Source organism: Leopardus geoffroyi, chromosome C3 (genome assembly GCF_018350155.1).
Source record: "Leopardus geoffroyi isolate Oge1 chromosome C3, O.geoffroyi_Oge1_pat1.0, whole genome shotgun sequence".
NCBI classification, from domain to species: domain Eukaryota; kingdom Metazoa; phylum Chordata; class Mammalia; order Carnivora; family Felidae; genus Leopardus; species Leopardus geoffroyi.
The window spans coordinates 53,838,489-53,863,239 of NC_059338.1; the positions used below are offsets into that span (position 1 = coordinate 53,838,489).

At 38.9% G+C, this 24,751-nt stretch overlaps 1 protein-coding gene across 6 annotated transcripts in view; it reads left to right on the forward strand.

Annotated features, from left to right (window-relative positions):
* The first annotated feature begins 545 nt into the window (after nt 1-545).
* ANKRD45 (ankyrin repeat domain 45) overlaps nt 546-24,751 on the forward strand; it is a 48,673-nt gene continuing 24,467 nt past the window's right edge. The window contains exons 1-3 of one of the 6 annotated variants that reach the window (XM_045452878.1): nt 546-572; nt 7,350-7,719; nt 22,728-22,895. In XM_045452878.1, the coding sequence (XP_045308834.1) occupies nt 570-572; nt 7,350-7,719; nt 22,728-22,895 (541 nt within the window). In that variant the 5' untranslated portion in view covers nt 546-569. Of the gene's footprint in view, nt 573-1,377; nt 1,401-1,814; nt 1,859-1,980; nt 2,188-2,714; nt 2,735-7,349; nt 7,720-22,727; nt 22,896-24,751 lie in introns of those variants that run through there. The other 5 variants (XM_045452882.1, XM_045452879.1, XM_045452881.1 and 2 more) reach the window with 5 other exon arrangements.

Here is a 24,751-nt window from a genome sequence, read left to right on the forward strand (position 1 = left end):
GGAGAGGTCCGAGGGATGGGAGATACAGAATGGGTAGTGTCCCTGCTCGCCCGGGGCCTCCCGGCCCGGGGCTGCTCGCCCGGGGCCTCCCGGCCCGGGGTGAGCAGGGGCACTACCCAATCTGTGTCTCCCATCCCTGGGACCTCTCCGGGGAGTTTCTGAGTTGCGACCCCAGGGTCTGGAGGCTGTTTGGGCTTCTGTGACCCCTTTCTCTCAGGTACATGGAGTGGCTTTAGCCTTGGTGAGCCATGGTAAGTGACTCAGGGCCTGGAAGCCGGGGCTCACAGTGGCTGCTTGTGATGCTGTTTCTCGCATCCCTCGGACCTATTCCAGGCGTTGCTGAGCTGAGACCACAGGGTTTGTTGGCTCTTTGGGATTCAGGCATGTGTCTCGTTTGGAATTTTGTGCTTGCTGCACAGCCCCTTGAGGGGCTGCTTGGGATTCTGTTTCTGCCATTTCTCGGACCTTCCCGGGAGTTTCTCAGCTGAGACCACAGGGTCTAGAGGCAGTTTGGGATTCTGTGACCCCTTTCTCTCAGTTACAAGGAGCGGCTTCAGCCATGGTGAGACATGGTAAGTGACTCAGGACCTGGAGGCCCCGGGGCGAGCAGCGGGTGTTTGGGATTTTGTGTCTCGCATCCCTCAGTACTACCCCAGGAGTTTCTGAGCTGAGACCACAGGGTTTGTTGGCTTTTTGTGATTCTAGCTTGTGTCTCCCTTGGGATTTTGTGCTCACTGCACAGCCCGGGAGGGGCTGCTTGGGATTGTGTGTCTCCCATTTCTCGGACCTTCCCCGGGAGTTTCTGAGCTGAGACCCCAGGTTCTGGCGGGTGTTTGGGATTCTGTGACCCCTTTCTCGCAGGTACAGGGAGTGGCCTCAGCCATGGTGAGCCATGGTAAGTGACTCAGGACCTGGAGGCCCCGGGGCGAGCAGCAGGTGTTTGGGATTGTGTGGCTCGCATCCTTCAGACCTATCCTGGGAGTTTCTGATCAGAGACCACAGGGTTTGTTGGCATTTTGTGATTCTAGCTTGTGTCTCCCTTGGGATTTTGTGCTCACTGCACAGCCCTGGGAGGGGCTGCTTGGGATTGTGTGTCTCCCATTTCTCGGACCTTCCCTGGGAGTTTCTCGGCTGAGACCCCAGGTTCTGGAGGCTGTTTGGGATTCTGTGACCCCTTTCTCACAGGTACAGGGAGTGGCCTCAGCCATGGTGAGCCATGGTAAGTGACTCAGGACCTGGAGGCCCGGGGCGAGCAGGGGCACTACCCATTCTGTGTCTCCAATCCCTCAGACCTTCCCCGGGAGTTTCTGAGAAGAGATCCCAGGGTCTGGCGGGTGTTTGGGATTCTGTGACCCCATTCTCTTAGGTACAGGTGGCGGCCTCAGCCATGGTAAGGCATTGTAAGTGACTCAGGGCCTGGAGGCTGGGGCTCGCAGCAGCTGTTTGGGATTGTGTGGCTCGCATCCTTCAGACCTATCCGGGGAGTTTCTGATCTGAGACTGAAAGGGCATGCCTATGCTGGCCGACTCCATCTTGTTCTGTGTCCTCCACCTTGAGTGACTATGTCCTGGACATGACCCCTTTCCCGGGAAAATCGCAGAAACCTCAGACCGCACCTCCTCCCCTTGAGTAACCTCCTGCTCACCCGTTCAAACTTCCGGATCAAAACAAGCTCAGCGACCTGCCTAACAGGACTCCGACCCTTACCCAGCCAATCGGCCGAGGCCACGACCCTTCCCCAGCCAATCGGCTGAGGCCACAGCCATTACCTCACCAACTGCCCCTAGACCCCTATAAAACCTTTGTGCTTTTGAAACTCGCTCTCTTTCCCTGGTATCTCACCGCTGCGTCGGTGCAGGTAGGGGATTGAGCTCCAGCTAGCTCGAATAAAGGCTCTTTTGCTTTTGCATCAGACTCTGCTCCCTAGTGGTCTTTGGGGATCACGAATTCTGGGCATAACAAGACCACAGGGTTTGTTGGCATTTTGTGATTCTAGCTTGTGTCTCCCTTGGCATTTTGTGCTCACTGCACAGCCCCTGGAGGGGCTGCTTGGGATTCTGTGTCTCCCATTTCTCGGACCATCCCTGGGAGTTTCTGAGCTGAGACCCCAGGGTCTGGCGGGTGTTTGGGATTCTGTGACCCCATGCTCTCAGGTACAGGGAGCGGCATCAGCCATGGTAAGGCATCGTAAGTGACTCAGGGCCTGGAGGCCGGGGCGAGCAGCAGGTGTTTGGGATTGTGTGGCTCGCATCCTTCAGACCTATCCCGGGAGTTTCTGATCTGAGACCACAGGGTTTGTTGGCATTTTGTGATTCTAGCTTGTGTCTCCCTTGGGATTTTGTGCTCACTGCACAGCCCCTGGAGGGGCTGCTTGGGATTCTGTGTCTCCCATTTCTTGGACCATCCCTGGGAGTTTCTGAGCTGAGACCCCAGGTTCTGGAGGCTGTTTGGGATTCTGTGACCCCTTTCTCACAGGTACAGGGAGTGGCTTTAGCCATGGTGAGCCATGGTAAGTGACTCAGGACCTGGAGGCCGGGGCTCGCAGCGACTGCTTGGGATTGTGTGTCTCCCATTTCTCGGAACTTCCCAGGGAGTTTCTGAGCTGAGACACCAGGGTCTGGACGCTTTTTGGGATTCTGTGACCCCTTTCTCTCAGGTACAGGGATCGGCTTCAGCCATGGTGAGCCATGGTAAGTGACTCAAAGCCTGGAGGCCCGGGGCGAGCAGCCTGGAGGTAATAAATATCAAAATAACATACATGCAAGTATGCCCCATAATGCAATGTTCCCAGGACAAAGTATCCATTACTACTGAACAATAAGTTATTTGGTTACCCTACTAATAGAAATTATATATATATTTACATATGGAAAATTGAAACGAGATATAAACTAATATATATAATACAAATAAAAATTGTATGTACTAGGAACGCTGAGTGGCTCAGGTTAAGCATCTGACTTCGGCTCCGGTCATGATCTCTCAGTTTGTGAGTTTGAGCCCCAAGTCAGGCTCTGGGCTGACAGCTCAGAGCCTGGAGCCTGCTTTGGATTCTGTGTCTTCCTCTCTCTCTGCCCCTCCCCTGCTCTCTTTCTCTTCTCTCTCTCTCTCTCTCTCTCTCTCAAAAGTAAATAAACATTAAAACAATTTTTTTAAAAAAATTATATATACTATATACAATATAACATATTAAATTATATATATGTATTTGGACAGTACACCTACCTCCTGGTCTAAGTTAGCTGTGCAAGCTAATGGCTGTGTGCATGCTTGCAATCCAGTGAGAAGGAATTACACTTTCCTAGATGTTTCATACTATATCACTACTTACATCTTATGTGTACTATTTGGACATATGGCCACACCATGTTGCAAGGGAGACTGGGAAATAGTTGTATTCCAATATAAATATTGTTTTTTTTTTTAAATGTGTGATTAAAAGAATAAAGAACAGGGCTCTATTCCTAAAGAAGAGGAGATCAGATTTGGGAGAAGACAGCTGTGTCTGAGTAATGTATCAGGGGCCCATATGATAACGAGGAGCCTAGAGATGAGCAGGAAACCAAGGCAGCTCTGGAGGGGCAGACTGCAAGAACCAAAGCAGGTACCCAGGAGGAAGTTTGAGCAGTACACTCTTGTTGTCACTGTGTCGAATGACTAGCCTCATGTTCATATGTCCCATGTTCATATGTCCCAGAATCAAGATCCTGGTCACTTACATGTGAAAGCTAAAAAAACTGAACTCACAGAGAATAGATGGGTGGTTGTCAAAGGTGGAGTTAGGGGTCGGTGAAATGGGTAAAGGGGGTCAAAAGGTAAAAACTTACAGTTATAAGATGCATATGTTCTGGGAATGTTCTGTACAGCACAGTGACTATAGCTAACAATACTGTATTGAATTCAATACAATACTGCATTGTATTTGAAAGTTCCTAAGAGATTAAATCTTAAAAGTTTGCATCATGAGAAAAAAGTTGTGTAATTCGGTCAGGTGATAGATGTTAACTTATTTTATAATCATTTTGTATTCATTTTATGATATATACACAGATCAGATTATTATGTTGTATACCTTAAACTAATACAATGTTATATGTCAGTAAAAAACGCAGCGATCAAAAAAAACAACACTAAAAGAAGTGTCAAGATCCTGGGACTGAGCAGCTGATTGGTCGAGCCTAATTTGTGTTCTTGTCTCCAGGCTTGTGCTGCGATGGAGAGGAGGAGGGTCTTGTATCTGGCCTTCATGGTGGGAAGTTAGCCTTATCTTCCACTAGAATTCTCTCAATTGGGGTTCTCTAAGAATATGTGTGTGTGTGTGTGTGTGTGTGTGTGTGTGTGTGTGTGTGTGTGTTGGGGGTGGAGAGTTAGCTGATGAACCATTTCCACCTTTAAATTTCTTGTTATGTGAGAAAATAATCTTTTACTTTTAGAAGCTGATCTTACTATTTTTCTGTTATTTGTAACCAAAAAATTCCTAACTTCAACAGCCTACAAGTATATACATTTAGTGAAGGTAGAGATTAGTGTAGGGCTATGTGAGATAGAGATGTTATTCTGCCTCAGTAGATTTCCCTTCTTTCTGATTTCTGAATGACCAAATCTTTCCCATTCTCTATGGCCCAGCTTAAATGCCATATTCTTTACTAAATATATGAAGCCATTTATCCCATTTCCTGTGTCTTCCCCCTACCCTCCCACCATAAACATGATCCTGAATCTTGTGTTGAATTTTGCTTTTCTTCTTTTTTTAAAAAAAAAATTTTTAATGTAAATTTCTGAAAGGGAGAGAGAGGGAGACGCAGAATTTGGAGCAGGCTCCAGGCTCTGCGCTGTCAGCACAGAGCCTGACGCAGGGCTTGAACCCACGAACTGCAAGATCATGACCTGAGCTAAAGTCGGACACTTGATTGACGGAGCCACCCAGGTGCCCCTTGCTTTTCTTCTTTTTTAAAAACTAGTGTTACTGAGTCTATTCACATTCCTAAAAAGTCCACTTTAATTTTAATTGCTTTGAACTTTACAAAAATAGATCTTGATACATATAGTCTTTTGGATTTACTTTTTCCTACTAATATTGTGTTGCTAAGATTCACTCATATCGTCGTGTGCTTCAACTATTTATTTTTGTGTGACAAATTACCCCCAGACTTCGTAGCTTAAAACAGCACACGTTCTTTATCTCCCAGTTTCTCTGACTCATGAATCAGGGCACAACTTAGCTAAATCTTTTACTTTAGTGTCTCTCATGAGGCTATAGTCAAGGTGTTGCTTGGGACCACAGTTATCTCAAAGTTGACCTGGGGCAGATCCACTTCCAAACTCTATCAATGATTGTTGTCAGAGTTAAGTTCCTCATGGGCTAATGGATTCAGGACTTCCATTCCTTACTGGCTGTTGGCCAGAGGTTGCCCTCTGTTCCTTGAGAGGTGGCCCTGCCCATCATACTATGTGAGAAGAGCCAGGGAGAGAATACCAACAAGACCTAAGTCACAGTCTGTTATAACTAAATTATGGAAATAACATCCCATCACTGTTGCTGTATTCTCATTAGAAGAGAGTTGCTATATGCAGCCTGCATTCATTTTTTTTTTATTATATGAAATTTATTGTCAAATTGGTTTCCATACAACACCCAGTGCTCATCCCAAAAGGTGCCCTCCTCAATACCCATCACCCACCCTCTCCTCCCTCCCACCCCCCATCAACCCTCAGTTTGTTCTCAGTTTTTAACAGTCTCTTATGCTTTGGCTCTCTCCCACTCTAACCTCTTTTTTTTTTTCTTTTTTTTTTTTTCTTTTTTCCTCCCCCTCCCCCATGGGTTCCTGTTAAGTTTCTCAGGATCCACATAAGAGTGAAACCATATGGTAGCTGTCTTTCTCTGTATGGCTTATTTCACTTAGCATCACACTCTCCAGTTCCATCCACGTTGCTACAAAAGGCCATATTTCATTTTTTCTCATTGCCACGTAGTATTCCATTGTGTATATAAACCACAATTTCTTTATCCATTCATCAATTGATGGACATTTAGGCTCTTTCCATAATTTGGCTATTGTTGAGAGTGCTGCTATGAACATTGGGGTACAAGTGCCCCTATGCATCAGTACTCCTGTGTCCCTTGGATAAATTCCTAGCAGTGCTATTGCTGGGTCATAGGGTAGGTCTATTTTTAATTTTCTGAGGAACCTCCACACTGCTTTCCAGAGCGGTGCAGCCTGCATTCAAAGGGAGGGAATTACACAAGGGTATGAATACCAGGAGGCAGGGTGAGGGTCATTGGGAGCTGTGTTATAAGCTGATCACATGGTATCACCCTAATTTATTCATTTAACTACTATATATTATTTTGTGTGAATATGCCACGGTTTATGCTCCTGTTTGTGGGCTTTGTTTTTTTTTCCTGCCTGGGATTTTTGTTGTTTTGAACAGTGATGCTACAAGCATTCTTTTTTTTTTTTTTAATATTTTAAAAAAATGTTTATTTATTTATTTGGACAGAGAGGGGGAGAGAGAGAGTGCTAGCAGGGGAGGGGCAGAGAGAGAGGGAGAGAGAATCCTAAGCAGCCTTCATACTGTTAGCATGGAGCCGGACTTGGGGCTCAGTCTCCTGAACTGTGAGATCATGACCTGAGCCAAAATCAGGAGTATGATGCCTGACCAACTGAGCCACCCAGGTGCCCCTACAAACATTCTTATACATATGAAGAGGACTGTGCTACTGTTCTCTGAATCATTACCAATTTAATAGGTGTTCTGCCAGAAGGAACACTAAGAATTCCATGATTAATTGTACCTGGAATTAATCTCATCCCTTCTGAACTACCATAGCATACTTCATGTCTTATGATACTTAACACTTGTTACCTTTTATCACACTTATTTTGTGCATGTGATATTTTCTCCTTTGAAATAGTCACTGAGGCCAGGAAATAAATTTGATTCTTCTTTGTAATTTACTTAGTGCCTACATAGCACGTAGTATATTAGTAAGCTTTCAGTAAGCATTACTGAGTGAATAATTCTGTCAGTGTCAGTACCTAACGTTTAAAGTTTTAATCTGGCTCCGATAATCCCACTATATTTCTCACTTTTCCCCAACATGGACCCTTGTTTAGGCAGGTGAGTCTCTTTAACATTCTTTTCAATTTCTCTTTCAATCTTTTCCTAATGAATCTAGCCCACATTGATCTGTTTCTTCTTCTGTTCCTGTTGAATTTACTGTTATAATTATTTTCAGCCAGTTAAGTATTTTCATCCTATCTGTATTATCAGCTGACTAATGGAATAAACAAATACTGATTTGTTTGAGAGATTTCTATTACTTTTTTTTTTTTTTTTTGCCTCAGGTAATTTTGGAGTTAATGGAGCCAGATGGACCTCCAGAGTCAGAAAGTTCAGAAAGATCAATATTTTTCTCACAGCAAGAAGAAGATGATGAAGAAGAAGAAGGTGATGATAAAGGAGAAGCAAAAGAACCAGAAGAAACAGGCACCCTTAATCCTGCCTTACAACCTGCCCTCACAGGGGATGTAGAAGGTTTGCAGAAGATTTTTGAGGATCCTGAGAACCCTTATCATGAACAGGCCATGCAGCTACTCTTGGAAGAAGACATCATTGGGAGAAATTTGTTGTATGCAGCTTGCATGGCTGGGCAAAGTGACGTGATTAGAGCTTTGGCAAAATATGGTGTGAATCTAAACGAAAAAACCACCAGAGGTATTTTGTCTTTTTTCTCTCATCAGTATTACTTATGACTACCTAAAGATGCTATGTACTATATTTAAAGTTGGATGAATTTGCTATGCCTGCTTATATTTTACATATATTATATACATATGCATATATATGAAAATGTGGGTATCTGTGTACATGATGATATAGCTCAGTAGATAAGTACGTAGACTTCACTCATGATTAGCAGTGTGACTTGGGCAAGTTACCTAATGTTTTGGTGCTTCTGTTTCTTCATCTGCAAAATGGGGATAATGATTGTATTTTCCTTGTAGGATGCTGTGTGGATTAAAAAAGACAGTAAATATAAATATCTTATCACTGTAATTGGCACATGCTAAGTTGATATATAATAAGTGCTTAACAATAATATTATCACTCCCTTGAAAATTTTGTAGTTTTGTAGTCATGATCTAATTATCTCTTTTTATTCAGCCACCTTTTTTTTTTTTCAGGTTGCAAATATGCTCATTGAAGAAAATTAAAAATAACAATGACTTCCAGAAAATAGGGAATATGCATTTAAAAACATTTTAAAATATTTTTTAATGTTTATTTATTTTGAGAGAGAGAGAGAGAAACAGAGAGAGACAGAGTATCAACAGGAGAGGGGCAGAGAGAGGGAGTCACAGAATCTGAAGCAGGCTCCAGGCTCTGAACTGTCAGCACAGAGCCTGATGAGGGGCTCAAATTCATGAACTGCAAGATCATGACCTGAGCTGAAGTCGGATGCTTAACCAACTGAGCCACCAGGTGCCCCCGCCAAGAATTTTTCTTAAGTATTTATTTATTTTTGAGAGAGAGACAGAGTGAGAGGAGGAGGGACAGAGAGAGAGGGAGACACAGAATCCGAAGCAGGCTCCAGGCTTTGAGCTGTCAGCACAGAGCCTGAGGCGGGGCTTGACTCACAAACCTTGAGATCATAACCTGAGCCAAAGTCGGATGCTTAACTGACTGAGCCACCTGGGCGCCCCAGGAATATGTATTTTCTTAATGCTCCCATGGAACATTTTAAAAAATTGATCACAATTAAGTCCATAAAGGAAGTCTCAACAAATATCAAAGAATCTAGAGCATGTGTCTTTGTTCTCTAAACATAATTAAATAAGATTAGAAAGTAGTAACAAAAATAGAACTGAAAATCCCCTATAATTTGGAAAACAGAAGCACTCTTTAAATTATATGTTGGTCATAGAAGATACACTAGAAATTATGAAATATTTAGGTGACAAGAGGATCACTCCATGTCAGAACCTGTGGAATAAAACTAAAATTTAAATTGTAGCTTAATACATATAATAGAATATAAGAAACATTGAAAATCATAAGCAAGGCATTTAACTCAAGGAGTTAGAAAAAAAGAACAACTGAGTAATCCAAAGAAAGTAGAAGAAGAGTAGGAAAAAAGTAGAAGTAATGATATTGAAAATAAAGAAACAATAGAGAGGATCAACAAAACCAAAACCTGCTTGGGAATGCAAACTGGTGCAGCCACTCTGGAAAACAGTATGGAGGTTCCTCAAAAAATTAAAAATAGAACTACCCTATGACCCACCAATTGCACTACTAGGTATTTATCCAAGGGATACAGGTGTGCTGTTTCAAAGGGACACATGTACCCCAATGTTTATAGCAGTACTATCAGCAATAGCTAAAGTATGGAAAGAGCCCAAATGTCCACTGACTGATCAATGGATAAAGAAGATTGTGTATATGTATATATACAATGGAGTATTAGTTGGCAATCAAAAAGAATGAAATCTTGCCATTTGCAACTACGTGGATGGAACTAGAGTGTATTATGCTAAGTGAAATTACTCAGAGAAAGGCAAATATCATATGACTTCACTCATATGAGGACTTTAAGACACAAAACAGATGAACATAAGGGAAGGGAAGCAAAAATAATATGAAAACAAGGAGGGGGACAAAACATAAGAGACTCTTAAATATAGAGAACAAACAGAGGGTTGTTGGAGGGGTTGTGGGAGGGGTGATGGGCTAAATGGGCAAGAGGCTTAAGGAATCTACTCCTGAAATCATTATTGCACCATGTGCTAACTAACTTGGATGTAAATTATAAAAAATAAATAAACTGTAGAAAGTAAACAACAGCAACAACAAAAATCCCAAATCTGCTTTCAACACAGTTGAAAAACCTTTGATAATATTGGGTGATTTTTGATATTTGATAATATCAGAGAGATCGAGAGCATAAATAATATTTGGAATTTTTAAAAATAGAGCATTCACAAAGGAAAAGCTAAGACTTCAAAAATCATTAGAAAATATTATAAATAACTATGACAATACATTTGGAAACTTGGATGAAATAGACAATTTTCTTACAAAGTGTAAATTACCAAAATTAATTCAAGAAAAAAATAGAAATCTTGACTAGATCAATGGTTATTTTGAAAAAAAAAAAAATGAGTGGGGCGCCTGGGTGGCGCAGTCGGTTAAGCTTCCGACTTCAGCCAGGTCACGATCTCGCGGTCCGGGAGTTCGAGCCCCGCGTCGAGCTCTGGGCGGATGGCTCAGAGCCTGGAGCCTGTTTCCGATTCTGTGTCTCCCTCTCTCTGCCCCTCCCCTGTTCATGCTCTGTCTCTCACTGTCCCAAAAATAAATAAACGTTGAAAAAAAAAAATTAAAAAAAAAAAAAGAAAAAAAAATGAGTAAGTAATAAAAATAAGCCTCCTTTCTCCACCCCCACCTTACTCTAGGCTCAGATATTTTAAAAGGTAAGGTTTATTGCACTTTTAGGGAATAGGTAATCTCTAGCTTATACAATGTTCAGAGAATATAAAGAGTTGGAAAACTGCTTAATTTATTTTATGAGAGATAGAACTTTTATAGCAAAACTAGTTAAGGACAGTAGTAGAAAGAATAATTATAGGCCAATTTCATTTAATAACAAAGATTCAAACATCTTAAAATATTAACAAATTGAATCTAAGATTGTGTATTACAAAATGTATTGTACTAGGTTGGATTTATCCCAAAATGCAAGGTTGATTTTAACATTAGACAAAATATTAGTGTAATTCACTACATTAAAAGACTAAATGAACAAAATTGCACGATCATTTCAATAGATGTAGAAGAGTCTTTTTGAAAACAATGCTGCATTCATTCATCATGAAAGCTCTTAAGGAAATAGAAGAAACCTTCCTTAAAGCTCTCTATCAAAAACCTGAAGCAAGGTTACCTGATATTGAATCTTTAGAAACATTCATTAAATCAGAAACAAGACTATGATATTCACTATCATGGCTTTTATTTGTCATTATAGTGGCAGTCCTAGCTAGTACAGTAAGACAAGAAAAATAAATAAGAGACCTAACACTGTACTGTACTGGAGCTGGCTTTAACCTGCTCTTGCAAGCTGATTGTTAAAATTTCAGGAGGTTTGTAATTCATTGACATCGCATTGGTAGCTTGAAGTTGGCCATGTTAGGAGTATATATATATCATGGAAATTGCTAATGGTACAAATCAAGGATTTCTTCCCAGAGAATTAGTTGGTAAATATTTACCAGTAGACTACTGAATATAAGGATCTGAGTGGAAGAAATGAAACTCCCTCCAAGGGAGTGTACTATTAGTACTAATAGAATTTAATTTAGCAAGAATATGAACGTAAGATCAATATCCCAGATCAGTAGCTTTCTATAAACCATCAATGATCACAGACTGTAATAACAATGCAAATCTTATTCACAGCAAAACTATACAGAGATTAGGAATAAATCTGATAAAAGAATTGTAAGATATTTATGGCAAAAACTTTAAACTTTATTGAATTACATCAAAGAATACCCAAATTAAATATATGTTTTAGGCAATGAGATTAAATATCATAAAGAGGCAATTTCTTCCAAATTAACTTATCAATCTAATTAATATCACATTAAGGTTTTTAAAAAATACAAACTGAGAAGCTGACCCTAAATTTCAGTGGGGAAATGATGAGCTATTTAATATGTGGAGAACAGTGGTTATTCATCTGGAAAAAAGTTAAATTAGATCCTACGTTGTAGTGTGCACAAAAATCAATTACAGTTTCATGCAAGATATGAACATGAAAAGAGAAAACTTCAAACTTTGTGAAACATAGAGGAGGATTGTTATATTCTTGAGATATCACTCAGTATCTTAAAATAAGGCATGAAAACAAAGCTATTAAAGGAAAAATATATCATATATATAAACATATGTGTGTATGTATATATATATATATATATATATATATGTTTTTAAAATGTTTGTCTGTTTATTTTAAGAGCTTATTTATTTATTTTGAGTGAGAGACAGAGCAGAGAAAGGGGCAGAGAGACAGGATCCCAAGAGATAGGAACAAACAATTCATGGAAGAGAAATGTTCATGGCCAATAGGTATATAAAAATGTCCTCAAATTCATTATTAAAATGCAAATTTCAACAATGAGCTACCGCTACTGGTAGCTTGATAAAAATGTTAATATCTGACAGCATTGAGTACTGGTGAAGGTAGGGGAAGTGGGAATTCTTTTACTCTGCTGGAAGGAGTGTAAATTGTATAACCACTTTGAAGAACATTTATATAAAGTTGCAAATAGATGTACCCTATGATCTAGAATCCCATTTCTAGATATATATCTTTGAGAAAATCTCACACATCTCACAAGGAAACATGTACGAAGATGATTATTCAAGTACAGTAGTTTCCTCTTATCCCTGGGGCATACATTCTAAGACCATGGTGGCTACTTAAAACTGCAGATAGTACCAAACCCTATATATACTATGTTTTTTTTCTATACATATATATTCTATGATAAAGTTTAACTTATAAACTAGGCACAGTATGAGATTAATAATAACTAATAATAAAATAGAAAAATTATACTATAATAAAAGTTATGTAAATGTGTCTCAAAATACCTTATTGTACTGCACTCACCCTTCTTGTGATGATATGAGATGATAAAATGCCTACGTGATGAGATGAAGTGAATGACGTAGGCATTGTGACATAGCAATAGGATGCTATTGACCTTCTGATGGTACATTGGAAGGAGGATCATCTGCTTCCAGACCGCTGTTGGCTGCAGGTGCCCAGAACTGTGAAAAGTGAAATTGCGGATAAGGGGGGACCACAGATAGTTCCTGACTTAACGATGGCTCGTCTTACAATTTTTCAACTTTATGATGGTGTGAAACTGATACACATTCAGTACAAACCACACTTTGAATTTTGATCTTTCCTCAGTCTAGCAATAAGCAGTGTGATACTTTTGTGATCCTGGCAGCAACCTGCAGCTCCCAGTCAGCCATATGCTCATGAGGGAAATAACCAATACTTATAGCCATTCTCTGCCCATACAACCATTCTCTTCTTTCTTTTGTCCTTTCCTTCCTTCCCTTCCCTTCCCTTTTTCTTTCTTTCTTTCACTTTCAAACGGTTTTCTTTTAAAAGGTAAAACTTAACACATGGTTTTATTTTATTTGTTATTTATTTATTTACTGTACATCCAAGTTAGTTGGTATATAATGCAATAATGATTTCAGGAGTAGAATCCAGTGACTCATCCCCTACATATAACACCCAGTGCTCCTCCCAAGTGTCCTCTTTAATGCCTCTTGCCCATTTAGCCCCTCCCCCGACCCACAACTCCTCCAGTGACCTTGAGTTTGTTCTCTGTATTTGAGTCTCTTATGTTTTGCCCCCTCCCTGTTTTTCTATTATTTTTGCTTCCCTTCCCTTATGTTCATCTGTTTTTTATCCTAAATTCCACCTATGAGTGAGGTCATATGATATTTTCTTTCTCTGACCAATTTCGCTTAGCATAATACACTCTAGTTCCATCCATGTTGTTGCAAATGGCAAGATTTCATTCTTTTTGATTGCCAAGTAATACTCCATTGCATGTATATGTGTGTGTGTGTGTGTGTGTGTGTGTGTGTGTGTGTATATATATATGTATATATATATATGTATATATATATATATACATATATATATATATATACATATATATATATATATATATATATATCACATCTTTATCCATTCATTCAATGATGGACATTTGAGCTCTTCCCATGCTTTGGCTATTGTCGATTGTGCTGCTGTAAACATTGGGGTGCATGTGCCCCTTTGAAACAGCACATCTGCATCCTTTGGATAAATACCTAGTAGTGCAATTGCTGGGTAGTAGGGTATTTCTATTTTTAATTTTTGAGGAACTTCCATACTGTTTTCCAGAGTGGCTGCACCAGTTTGTGTTCCACCAGCAGTGCAAAAGGGCTCTTCGGCATCCTTACCAACATCTGCCATTGCTTGAGTTACTAATTTTAGCCATTCTGACTGGTGTGAGGTGGTATCTCATTGTGGTTTTGATTTGTATTTCCCTGATGATGAGTGATATTGAGCATTTTTCCATGTGTCTGTTAGCCATCTGGATGTCTTTTTTTTTTGGAAAAGTGTCTATTCATGTCTTTTGCCCATTTCTTCACTGGATTATTTGTGTTTTGAGTATTGAGTTTGGTAAGTTCTTTGTAGATTTTGGGTACTAACCCTTTATCTGATATGTTATTTGCAAATATCTTCTCCCATTCCATTGGTTGCCTTTTAGTTTTGCTGATTTCATACATTGTTTTAAAACATGAGCATTCACAAGTTATCAGACAGATTCATACAAAGCTGTTTACAGTGATAATGAGAGAGGAACATTTACCAATGTAAAATGTCACAGAATCAAATCACACTTGGATCTTCAGTGGTTCAGCTGCTTTACCCCACACAATAAAATATGGTCAGTGTTAAGATAAAATTCCTCTTTTGCATATTCTCTTCCTAATCAAGGGCTTCTTTATTACCATCATCCCACACAGTAGGAAAGCTGGCCACGGAGGCCGTTTCACAGTGGTTATCCTGGTCTTTGGCGATCATTATGTAGCCATCCATGCCCTAGTCTATACCCCAGCTGTTCTTGACAATCCAGGATTTATTGTTACCCGATTTTGCTCCTTCAAAACCATGGCCAACCACTGGAATATCATGTCCAGGTCTTCATTGCTGCAGTTTGGATCATAATAAATGCCTTGTTCATAGAACTGCGAAGTATCCAGGCTTGCATCTATACCAACAGAGATGGGCCCCACAGTTGCCTCTGTGATCATAAGTTTGTTCTCCCTCCTAAGGATGTCCCAGAAGCTACTTATGTTTTTTTTAAAGTTTTTACTTAAATTCCAGTTAGTTTACATACAGTATAATATTAGTTTCATGTATAAAATATAGCAATTCAACACTTCCATACATCATTCATCTCAGCAAGTGCACTCTTTGATCCCCATAACCCATTCCCCCCGCAACCTCCCCTCTGGTAACCATCAGTTTGTTCTCTATAGTTAAGAGTCTCTTTCTTGGTTTGCCTCCCTCTCTCTCTTTCTCTCCCCTTTGTTAGTTTGTTTTGTTTTTTAAATTTCACATATGAGTGAAATCATATGGTATTTATCTTTTTCTGACTAACTTATTTCACTTAGTGTAATACTCCCTAACTCCATCCATGTCATTGCAAATGGCAAGATTTCATTCTTTTTGATGGCTGAGTAATATTCCATTGTATGTATGTATGTATGTATGTATGTATGTATGTATATGTACATACATACATGACACATCTTTATTCATCCATCAGTGAACACTTGGGCTGTTTCCATAGTTTGGCTATTGTAGATAATGCTACTATAAACATTGGGGTGCATGTATCACTTTGAATTGGTATTTTAGTATTTTTTTGATAAATACCTACTAGTGCAATTGCTGGATCCTCGGTTAGTACTATTTTTAACTTTTGAAGAACCTCCATACTGTTTTCCAGAGTGGCTGCACTAGTTGGCATTTCCACCAACGATGCAAGAGGTTTCCTCTTTCTCCACATCCTCACCAACACCTGTTGTTTCTTGAGTGGTTGATTTTAGCCATTCTGATGGGTGTGAGGTTATATCTCGTTGTAGTTTTGATTTTTGTTTCCCTGATGATGAGTGATGTGGAGCATCTTTTCAGGTATCCGTATGTCTTCTTTGGAAAAGTGTCTATCCATTTCTTTTGCCCATTTTTAAATTGGATTATTCATCTTTTGAATGTTGAGTTTTATAAGTTCTTTATATATTTTGGATACTAATCCTTTATCAGATATGTCATTAGCAAATATCTTCCCCCATTCCATAAGTTGCCTTTTAGTTTTGTTGATTGTTTCCTTCCCTGTGCAGAAACTTTTTATTTTGATGAAGTCCCAATAATTTATTTTTGCTTTTGTTTCCCTTGTCTCCAGAGACAACATCTAGAAAGAAGTTGCTACTGATAGCAAAGAGGTTACTGTGTGTATTCTCCTCTAAGATATTTATGGTTTCCTGTCTCACATTTAGGTCTTGTATCCATTTTGAATTTATTTTTGTGTATGGTTTAAGAAAGTGGCCCAGTTTCATTCTTTTGCATGTTGCTGTCCAGTTTTCCCAGCAACATTTCTTGAAGAGTCTGCCTTTTTTTCCATTGGATAATCTTTCCTACTTGGTTGAAGATTAATTGGCTACAGTTATGGGTTCATTTCTGGGCTTTCTATCTGTTCAATGGATCTGTGTATATTTTTATGCCAGTACCATACTGGGTTTTTTTGTTTTTTGTTTTTTGTTTTTCACAAGGTTGCTTTGGCTATTTGAGGTCTTTTGTGTTACATCTTCCTGACTTCTGGTCTTTTGGGAAATTCCTTGTTTTCTTATGGGGCCAAGGACAGATCTCTGTAGTTTGTTTATTGATTATGGAACCTCCTCTGGTTCTGGCCAGGCTTTGGTCACTAAACCCGACTGTACTCAAGCAGGCATAGCCAGAACAAATTATTGTTTAAAAATTTCTTTCCACATAAAATTAGCAAACATTTATTAAGGGTGGAGGAACAGCCAAGCCTTGTGCTCAGAGCTGAGGTTATAGAAATATGAATGAATTCAGACTTGGGCAAGTTCACAGTTTAGCAGAAAACAAATATGTAAATAAATAAGTAATTACTATATGGTGAGATAAGGTATAAGATAGCTTAGAGGAGAGAGAAGTCAACTTGACCTGGAAGTATTGGACACAGTCAGGGAAGGCTTCACAGAGGAGGCGATACTTATATTGATTCCTGAAGAATGACCAAGAGTTTACCAGACAAAGGAGAGTTGAGGGATAAGGCATGGCAGGCAGTGTAGTAATCATAGTATCAGATTTTAGTATTACAATCTTGTTCATATTCTAGAATATTTACCCACTATTTTAAGGTAACTGAAACACTAGTCTTTTTGTAGGTATAATAGTATTATTTTGTATTTAAAAAATGAAATTTGAGTCACGTATGGATTGAAAACAAATGATTTAATTGCTCAATGTATACAAAAAGCCAAACTGAAGTCTACAAATTTGGATGGCCCATATTGTGGCTTTGCAAAATTTCTGTTGTAAGAATAATTTGAGTCCCAAAACTTCCCAACTAAGTCACCTATGAATCTCATCATTTTGAATTTGATCAGAAAACTGAAATGGAATCTCTTTTACATGAAGAAACTAAAAAAGACAAATATGAACCAGCAATATTTTCTCTGGGGAAAAATTACAGCTTACTCTTAATAAAAAGATTGCAGTGTTTGCAAAAGAGCAAAAAGCTATTCAGAGATCTCTCTCTTCAAATTAGAGGTGAGATAATTTGAAGTAAAATACTTGGTTTTAGTTTATAACCACTTCCAACTAATGTTGAGTGAGAAAAACTTCAATAGCTAAAAAAAAATTGTTCAAAAATATCTTGGTGATATTGTTGGACATTTAGAAAAATCACATAATGTTTCACTTGAAATTTTCATGATTAATTACATTTCTTTATAGTGTTTTTTATCCTTAATTTTTTCAGTTTTATCTGACAATTTATATTGCTAATATAATGAAAATATACACAACATATCGATTTCATACTTATACTTTTCTTTGATATCCTGTGTTTATACATTTCATATTTAAAATGTATTAGTTTCACTAATTTAAAAGAGTGAATTCTGAATTCCATTTTATAAAACACCAGTATTAATACTAAGTAAGCATTAAAGTTATACTGGTATTATTTTATTTCATTACTGTAATTATTATTTCAGGTAGAAAAAAACCCCAGCATATGCAAAGTTGTAGAGGCATGGAACAACATAATTTGGGCAATTCACAGAGTCTGGTAGTGGTGGTGGTAGGCAGGCTGTGAGAAATATTCTAGATAGGTGAGTATTTTGCTTCATGGCCTATTTTTTGTTTTTGACTCATCATCCCCATTCTTGGACTTTGACCTTACCATATACCTTCATTAATTTATAGCAATGCTGGGGGCGCCTGGGTGGCTCAGTGTCTGACTTCAGCTCAGGTCATGAATGATCTCATGGTTTGTGACAAAGCCCGCTTTCAATCTTCTGTCCCCCCTCTCTCTGCCCCTTCTCACTCACTTGCTCTCACTCTCAAAAATAAGTAAACATTAAAAAAAACTTACAGCAACCCAGAGAAAAGTACTTATCTTCTCTTTTTGTTTTCTTATCTGTAAATGAGAACAATGCTAGTGCCTACTTTATAGGATTGTAGTGAGTGGATAACAGTGCCTGTATGGAGGAAAAGATTCCTTTTCTTGTCTGATCTTTTGCCTTACTATGAACTACCTGCTCAGTTGACTCCCTTTCTATTTAGTAAGTAGTAGTCTTCCACAAAGAGATTATTTTTCAATTAGAATTAACCCTAATCCACACTTGTATGCCAATGTGTATAGCAGCACTTTCAACAATAGCCAAATCATGGAAAGAGCCTAAATGTCCATCAACTGATGAATGGATAAAGAAATTGTGGTTTATATACACAATGGAATACTACGTGGCAATGAGAAAGAATGAAATATGGCCTTTTGTAGCAATGTGGATGGAACGGGAGAGTGTTATGCTGAGTGAAATAAGTCATACAGAGAAATACAGATACCATATGTTTTCACTCTTATGTGGATCCAGAGAAACTTAACAGAAGACCATGGGGGAGGGGAAGAGGAAGGGAAAAAAAAGTTACAGAGAGGGAAGGAGGCAAACCATGGGAGACTCTTAAAAACTGAGAATAAACTGAGGGTTGATGGGGGGTGGGAGGGAGGGGAGGGTGGGTGATGGGTATTGAGGAGGGCATCTGTTGGGATGAGCACTGGGTGTTGTATGGAAACCAATTTGACAATACATTTTGTACTAAAAAAAAAGAACCCTAATCCTTCCCAGTTCCATTTATGGTACCTTTCTTGCTACTAGGATGTCTAACATGTGGCCTTCCTTATATCCCTCTTCTGGGATCCATTGCTCATTGACAACATTATGGAGGATGCTAGGAAAATCCCTTTCTCATATGGATGCTTTTGAAATAATCTGATTTAAATATTTTTCTTCTTCTGGGACAGCAATGGGGTTAATGTACTACAAACATCTGTGTGTTTCTTTCTAGAAAAGAGACCATCTTCAACAAGGGGAAAAACATGTAAAGGTGTTTTAAAAACATGTAAATTTTTTGTTAAAATCCTCTTTTGTTTAGAAATATATTTTCTTGTTTTTAAACTATGCATATTAAATAGAAAAAAAAATTAGATGTTACCAGTGCCCTGTAACATTAGCCTTGAGAAAAGCAGTATAAAGAGCCAGAACATCTCACTTGGAATGTCTTCTTGGTCATATTAGCAGCATCTTGTCTGTAGATAGTGTTTCCCTCCCCCAGCAAATCAGGGGCCCTGGACTTTTCAGCTCATTGAAGACTTCATGCAGAAAGCAAGAATAAGGGTGGTATCAGGGTATTTCTTGCCCCACGCCCCCCATTTTGTAGAGGATAAAGGCAAAATGAAATTCTTGAGCCAGTGTCTATCTCTTGGTTTTTGAAATTTCTCACTTGTTGTGATACTAAAAAGAAAGGTTGGGCCAAAGAGGGGAGGTAATTCCAATTTTGGCTGATCCAGAGTAGTTCACTTCATCTTATTTTTGATTCCTTTATTAACCCTTCTGGTTATGATATCCTCAAGCGAAAGGTAGTTTACACCTTGATGTAAAGCAGAACTGGAATTGTGGGAATATGGCAAGTAGGGAGCCAAGGAGAGGTTTCTGGAAGAAAGTGGAGGAATCATTAGCCTCTCTCTCCCTGCTGTACTCAGTGACAAACATTTAGGTGTTGTTTTCTACTATTTATAAACCCTTTATTTGGCAACAGACCTAGGTTTGAATCTTGCTTTGGCTACTTACTACGAGTGTGGCCTTGGGCAATGTATAGCATCTCTAACCTTCACTTTCCTCTGTATCTTTTAATGGAGCTAACAACACTGACTTCAGAAGGTTAGTGAAGGTGTAAATGAAGTAGTAGTACATAAAGTGCCCAGTACTTAATAGATTCAATACATCTATTCATTCTTTTGCTCAATTCTTTTTATAGTAGTAGTATATGCCTCTTTGGCCGGTTAAATGAGTCATAAATACATCCTGTGGGTAGGTTGAAACCATGAACTTGTGACTTGATTTTTTTAAGCCAGTGTGAAACATTTTAATGATGCCTCCCTGTTTTTCACCCCCATAGTAGTTGCCTCAGTTAGTCTAAAAAACAACTTTCTAATTTGATGGGTCATGTTTTCAGTTTTAATTCAGATGATTAATTTCCAAACCAAAGGCACACATAGTTGTCATAATTTGTATGATTGTATTAACAATAATGCTAGCATGCAATCCCTATCAAAATAACACCAGCATTCTTCACAGAGCTAGAACAAACAATCCTAAAATTTGTATGGAACCAGAAAAGACCCCAAATAGCCAAAGCAATCCTGACAAAGAAAACCAAAGCTGGAGACAATACAATGCCAGACTTCAAGCTGTATTACAAAGCTATAATAATCAAGACAGTATGGTACTGGCACAAAAACAGACACATAGATCAATGGAATAGAATAAAGAACCCAGAAATGGACCCACAAATATATGGCAACTGACAAAGCAGGAAAGAACATCCAATGGAAAAAAGTCTCTTCAGCAAATGGCATTGGGAAAACTGGACAGCGACATGCAGAAGAATGAACTTGGACCACTTTCTTACACCAGACACAAAAATAAACTCAAAATGGATGAAAGACCTAAATGTAAGACAGGAAGCCATCAAACTCCTAGAGGAGAAAACAGGCAATAACCTCTTTGGCCTCAGCTGCAGCAATTTCTTGTTTGACACATCTCCAAAGGCAAGGGAATTAAAAGCAAAAATGAACTATTGGGACCTCATCAAGATAAAAATCTTCTGCACTGCAAAGGAAACAGTCAGCAAAACTAAAAGGCACCCAACAGAATGGGAGAAGATAGTTGCAAATGACATATCAGATAAAGGGTTAGTATCCAAAATCTATAAAGAAGTTATCAAACTCAACACCCAAAAAACAAATAATCCAGTAAACAAATGGGCAAAAGACATGAATAGACACTTTTCCAAAGAAAACATCCAGATGGCTAACAGACACATGAAAAGATGCTCCACATCACTCATCATCAGGGAAATACAAATCAAAACCACAATGAGATACCACCTCACACCAGTCAGAATGGCTAAAATTAACAACTCAGGCAACAATAGATGTTGGTGAGGACGCAAAGAGGAACTCTTTTGCACTGCTGGTGGGAATGCAAACTGGTGTGGCCACTCTGGAAAACAGTATGGAGGTTCCTCAAAAAATTTAAAATAGAACTACTCTATGACCCAGCAATTGCACTACTAGGTATTTATCCAAGGAATACAGGTGTGCTGTTTCAAAGGGCACATGCATCTCAATGTTTATAGCAGCACTATTGACAATAGCCAAAGTATGGGAAGAGCCCAAATATCCATCAACTGATGAATAGATAAAGAAGACTTAGTGTGTGTGTGTGTGTGTGTGTGTGTGTGTGTGTATTACTCGGCAATCAAAAAGAATGAAATCTTGCCATTTGCAACAACATGGGTGGAACTAGTGTGTGTTATGCTAAGCGAAATAAGTCAGTCAAAGATATCATATGATTTCACTCATATGTGGTATTTAAGATACAAAACAGATGAAAATAAGGGAAGGGAAACAAAAATAATATAAAATCAGTGAGACAAACCATAGGCACTCTTTAAAAAAAACTTTTTTTTATGTTTATTTACTTTTGAGAGAGAGGGAGAGAGGGAGACACAGAATACAAAGTATGCTCCAGGCTCTGAGCTGTCAGCACAGAGCCTGACTCAGGGCTCTAACTCGCGGACTGGAGATCATGACCTGAGCCGAAGTTGGATGCTTAACCAACTGAGCCACCCAGGTGTCTCCATAAGGGACTCTTAAATATAGAGAACAAACTGAGGATTACTGGAGGGGCTATTGGGTGGGGGGATGGGCTAAATGGGCAAGGGGCATTAAGGGGGGCACTTGTTCAGATGAACACTGGGTGTTATCTGTAAGTGATAAATCCCTAAATTCTATTCCTGAAATCATTATTACACTGTATATTAACTAACTTGGATTTAAATTTTAAAAAATAACAATAATGCTAGCAATTAGAGTTTGCTGACAATCCCTTCGACTAAAGTCATTGGTCTAATTGTGCTCCAAAATAAATTACTGCTAGGGATGTTGCTGTCTTCCTTAGAAATGTTGAAAAGCTTAGACTTCAGGCTGCCTGTGTTGGTATCTTTCACCTGTCATTTACTGGCTGTGTTCCTCAGGCAAGTTTCTGGACCTCAGTTTCCTTATCTTTAAAGTGGGGATTATAATAGTTCTGACTTCATAGGGTTTTTATGAAGTAAATGAGTTTACTATATATAAAGTACTTAAAATAGTGCCTGGCCCACAGTAATTGTTTAATACTTGATTGCCATTGTGATCTTCTGTTCAATAAAATGGCCTAAAACAATGTAGTCTATTTGACCTGACCATCTTCATTCTATTTGTTAGGTTACACACTCTTACACTGTGCTGCAGCCTGGGGTCGTTTGGAAACTTTGAAAGCACTTGTGGAATTGGATGTTGATATAGAAGCTCTGAACTTTCGGGAAGAAAGAGCTCGAGATGTTGCTGCTCGGTATTCCCAGACCGAGTGTGTTGAATTCCTGGACTGGGCAGGTAAGGAAGCCTACAAGGCAGTGGTGTAACTGAACCAACATGAGTCTGTTCCTTGGTGAGTCACATAGAAACTATACCAGGAGAGTTGTTGCACAAAGGAAGCTTTATTTGCAGCAAATTAGGAGATCACAAGGAAGAACTTCCAAAGCTGCGACTCCCCAAGCAAGGGTGAATGGGTTTCTTTAATTTAGGGTTAAGATGAATATTTAACAAGGGGATCCTTGTCATGGTTTGTAGAGGTGCACATAAGATCCCACATGCACCTTAAGGAAACAGGCCTATACATACGTTGTATGTTATGCAAATGAGGCTCGTGCTCCTCCTTGGGTGGAGATTTTAGTATTATAATAAGGTAAAGGTAGTTGTCAGTCATTTTGGAGGTCACTCTACAGTCCATCTGCACAGGCATGAGTCAGGGGTTATGCTGAAACTAGTCTGCGTGGTCTGGGCTGGCTGGTGGTCTTTCAGGGCAGTTCCTATACTTGAGGGATGGTTTCGGTTTCCATTTGCCTAAGTTAAGAGATAAGCCAGAAAAGAGCTTAAGGAAAAATGTGCAACAGGGATTGGTGAGTACAAGCAAGTGGGCAATGAAGGTCAGGTCTTGGGATCTAGCTAATGACAGTAGCAAACAGACTGAGTGATGGATTTTTTTTTCCTATGAGTGATAGGTTATACCATCAACAAAGCAAGAGATGATTAGCATTTTCACCTTTTGCCACCATGTTTTATTTGTAGATATAATCACAAGTCACTGGTGGTGATGTGTGAAATCTTCCTTTTTTTTTTTTGTTTTTTGCTATTTTGCTATTGGCCTCCAACATTGTACTTAATAGAAACTGTACATATTGAAAGCTAGTTGATTGACTAACTTCTAACAATTTCAACAATAATTTCCTATAAGAATATATATATATATATTACATATATATATATATATATATATATATATATATATATATGGTTTATGTTGAGGGCCATTTCCTGAGAGACTTAGGTTGAATGGTCCATTCCTCAACTTTTTTTTTAAATGGCATATTTGAGTCATATGTTTGCTTTCCCAGGTAGAAAGTTATAATAACTTAAAATGATTTTCCAGGCAAAATTAATCTATAGTGTTAGAAGTCAGAATAGCAGTTACCTGTCTAGCATGAGGGAACTTCTAGGATGTAGTAATTTTTTTCTTAATCTGGTTGCTAGTTACATGGTGTGTTCGTTTGTGAAAATTCATTGAGTTGTACATTTATAATTTTGCACTTTTCTGCATGAATGTTAATGCTTCAGTCAAAGGTCAGAAAGCTATGTGCTCTTTTGAATTTTAGTGATATTTTGCTTAATTCATTTTCGCAACCCTATAGAACATAGCTTAGAGATTTCAGGGAGATAATACCTGTGTAACTATGTATGTGTATACACACTGGTTAAAAAAACCCAGTACTTGTGAAGTTCATGGCATTCATTTTGCATAGTTATCTGCAATTTTGCTTTCAGTGAGGATTTATTAAATGCCCACTGTGAGCGTAGCATTGTCGTAGGTACAACGGGTTGTTCCTTCCCTCTGGACATTTGTTAGGTGGAGGATGATAAGCTATAGACATAAGTAACAACATAAGAAAGACTATGAGTAAGGGTTAAAATCAGTAGAGCAGGTGGTACATGCTATGGGGTTGTCAGAGAACGTGAAGTCTGAACATGTTGGAGTTGAGCTGGGCCTTGGAGAATGAGTGGGATTTTAATCCAATAGAAGGAGACAGGGTGTGAGCAAAATCTGTGGGCTGGGAATGAAAGTGGCATTTTGAGGGACAGTGATGAGATTGCCTTACTGGAATAGAAAATCATAATTTGCAAGGGTGGGTTAC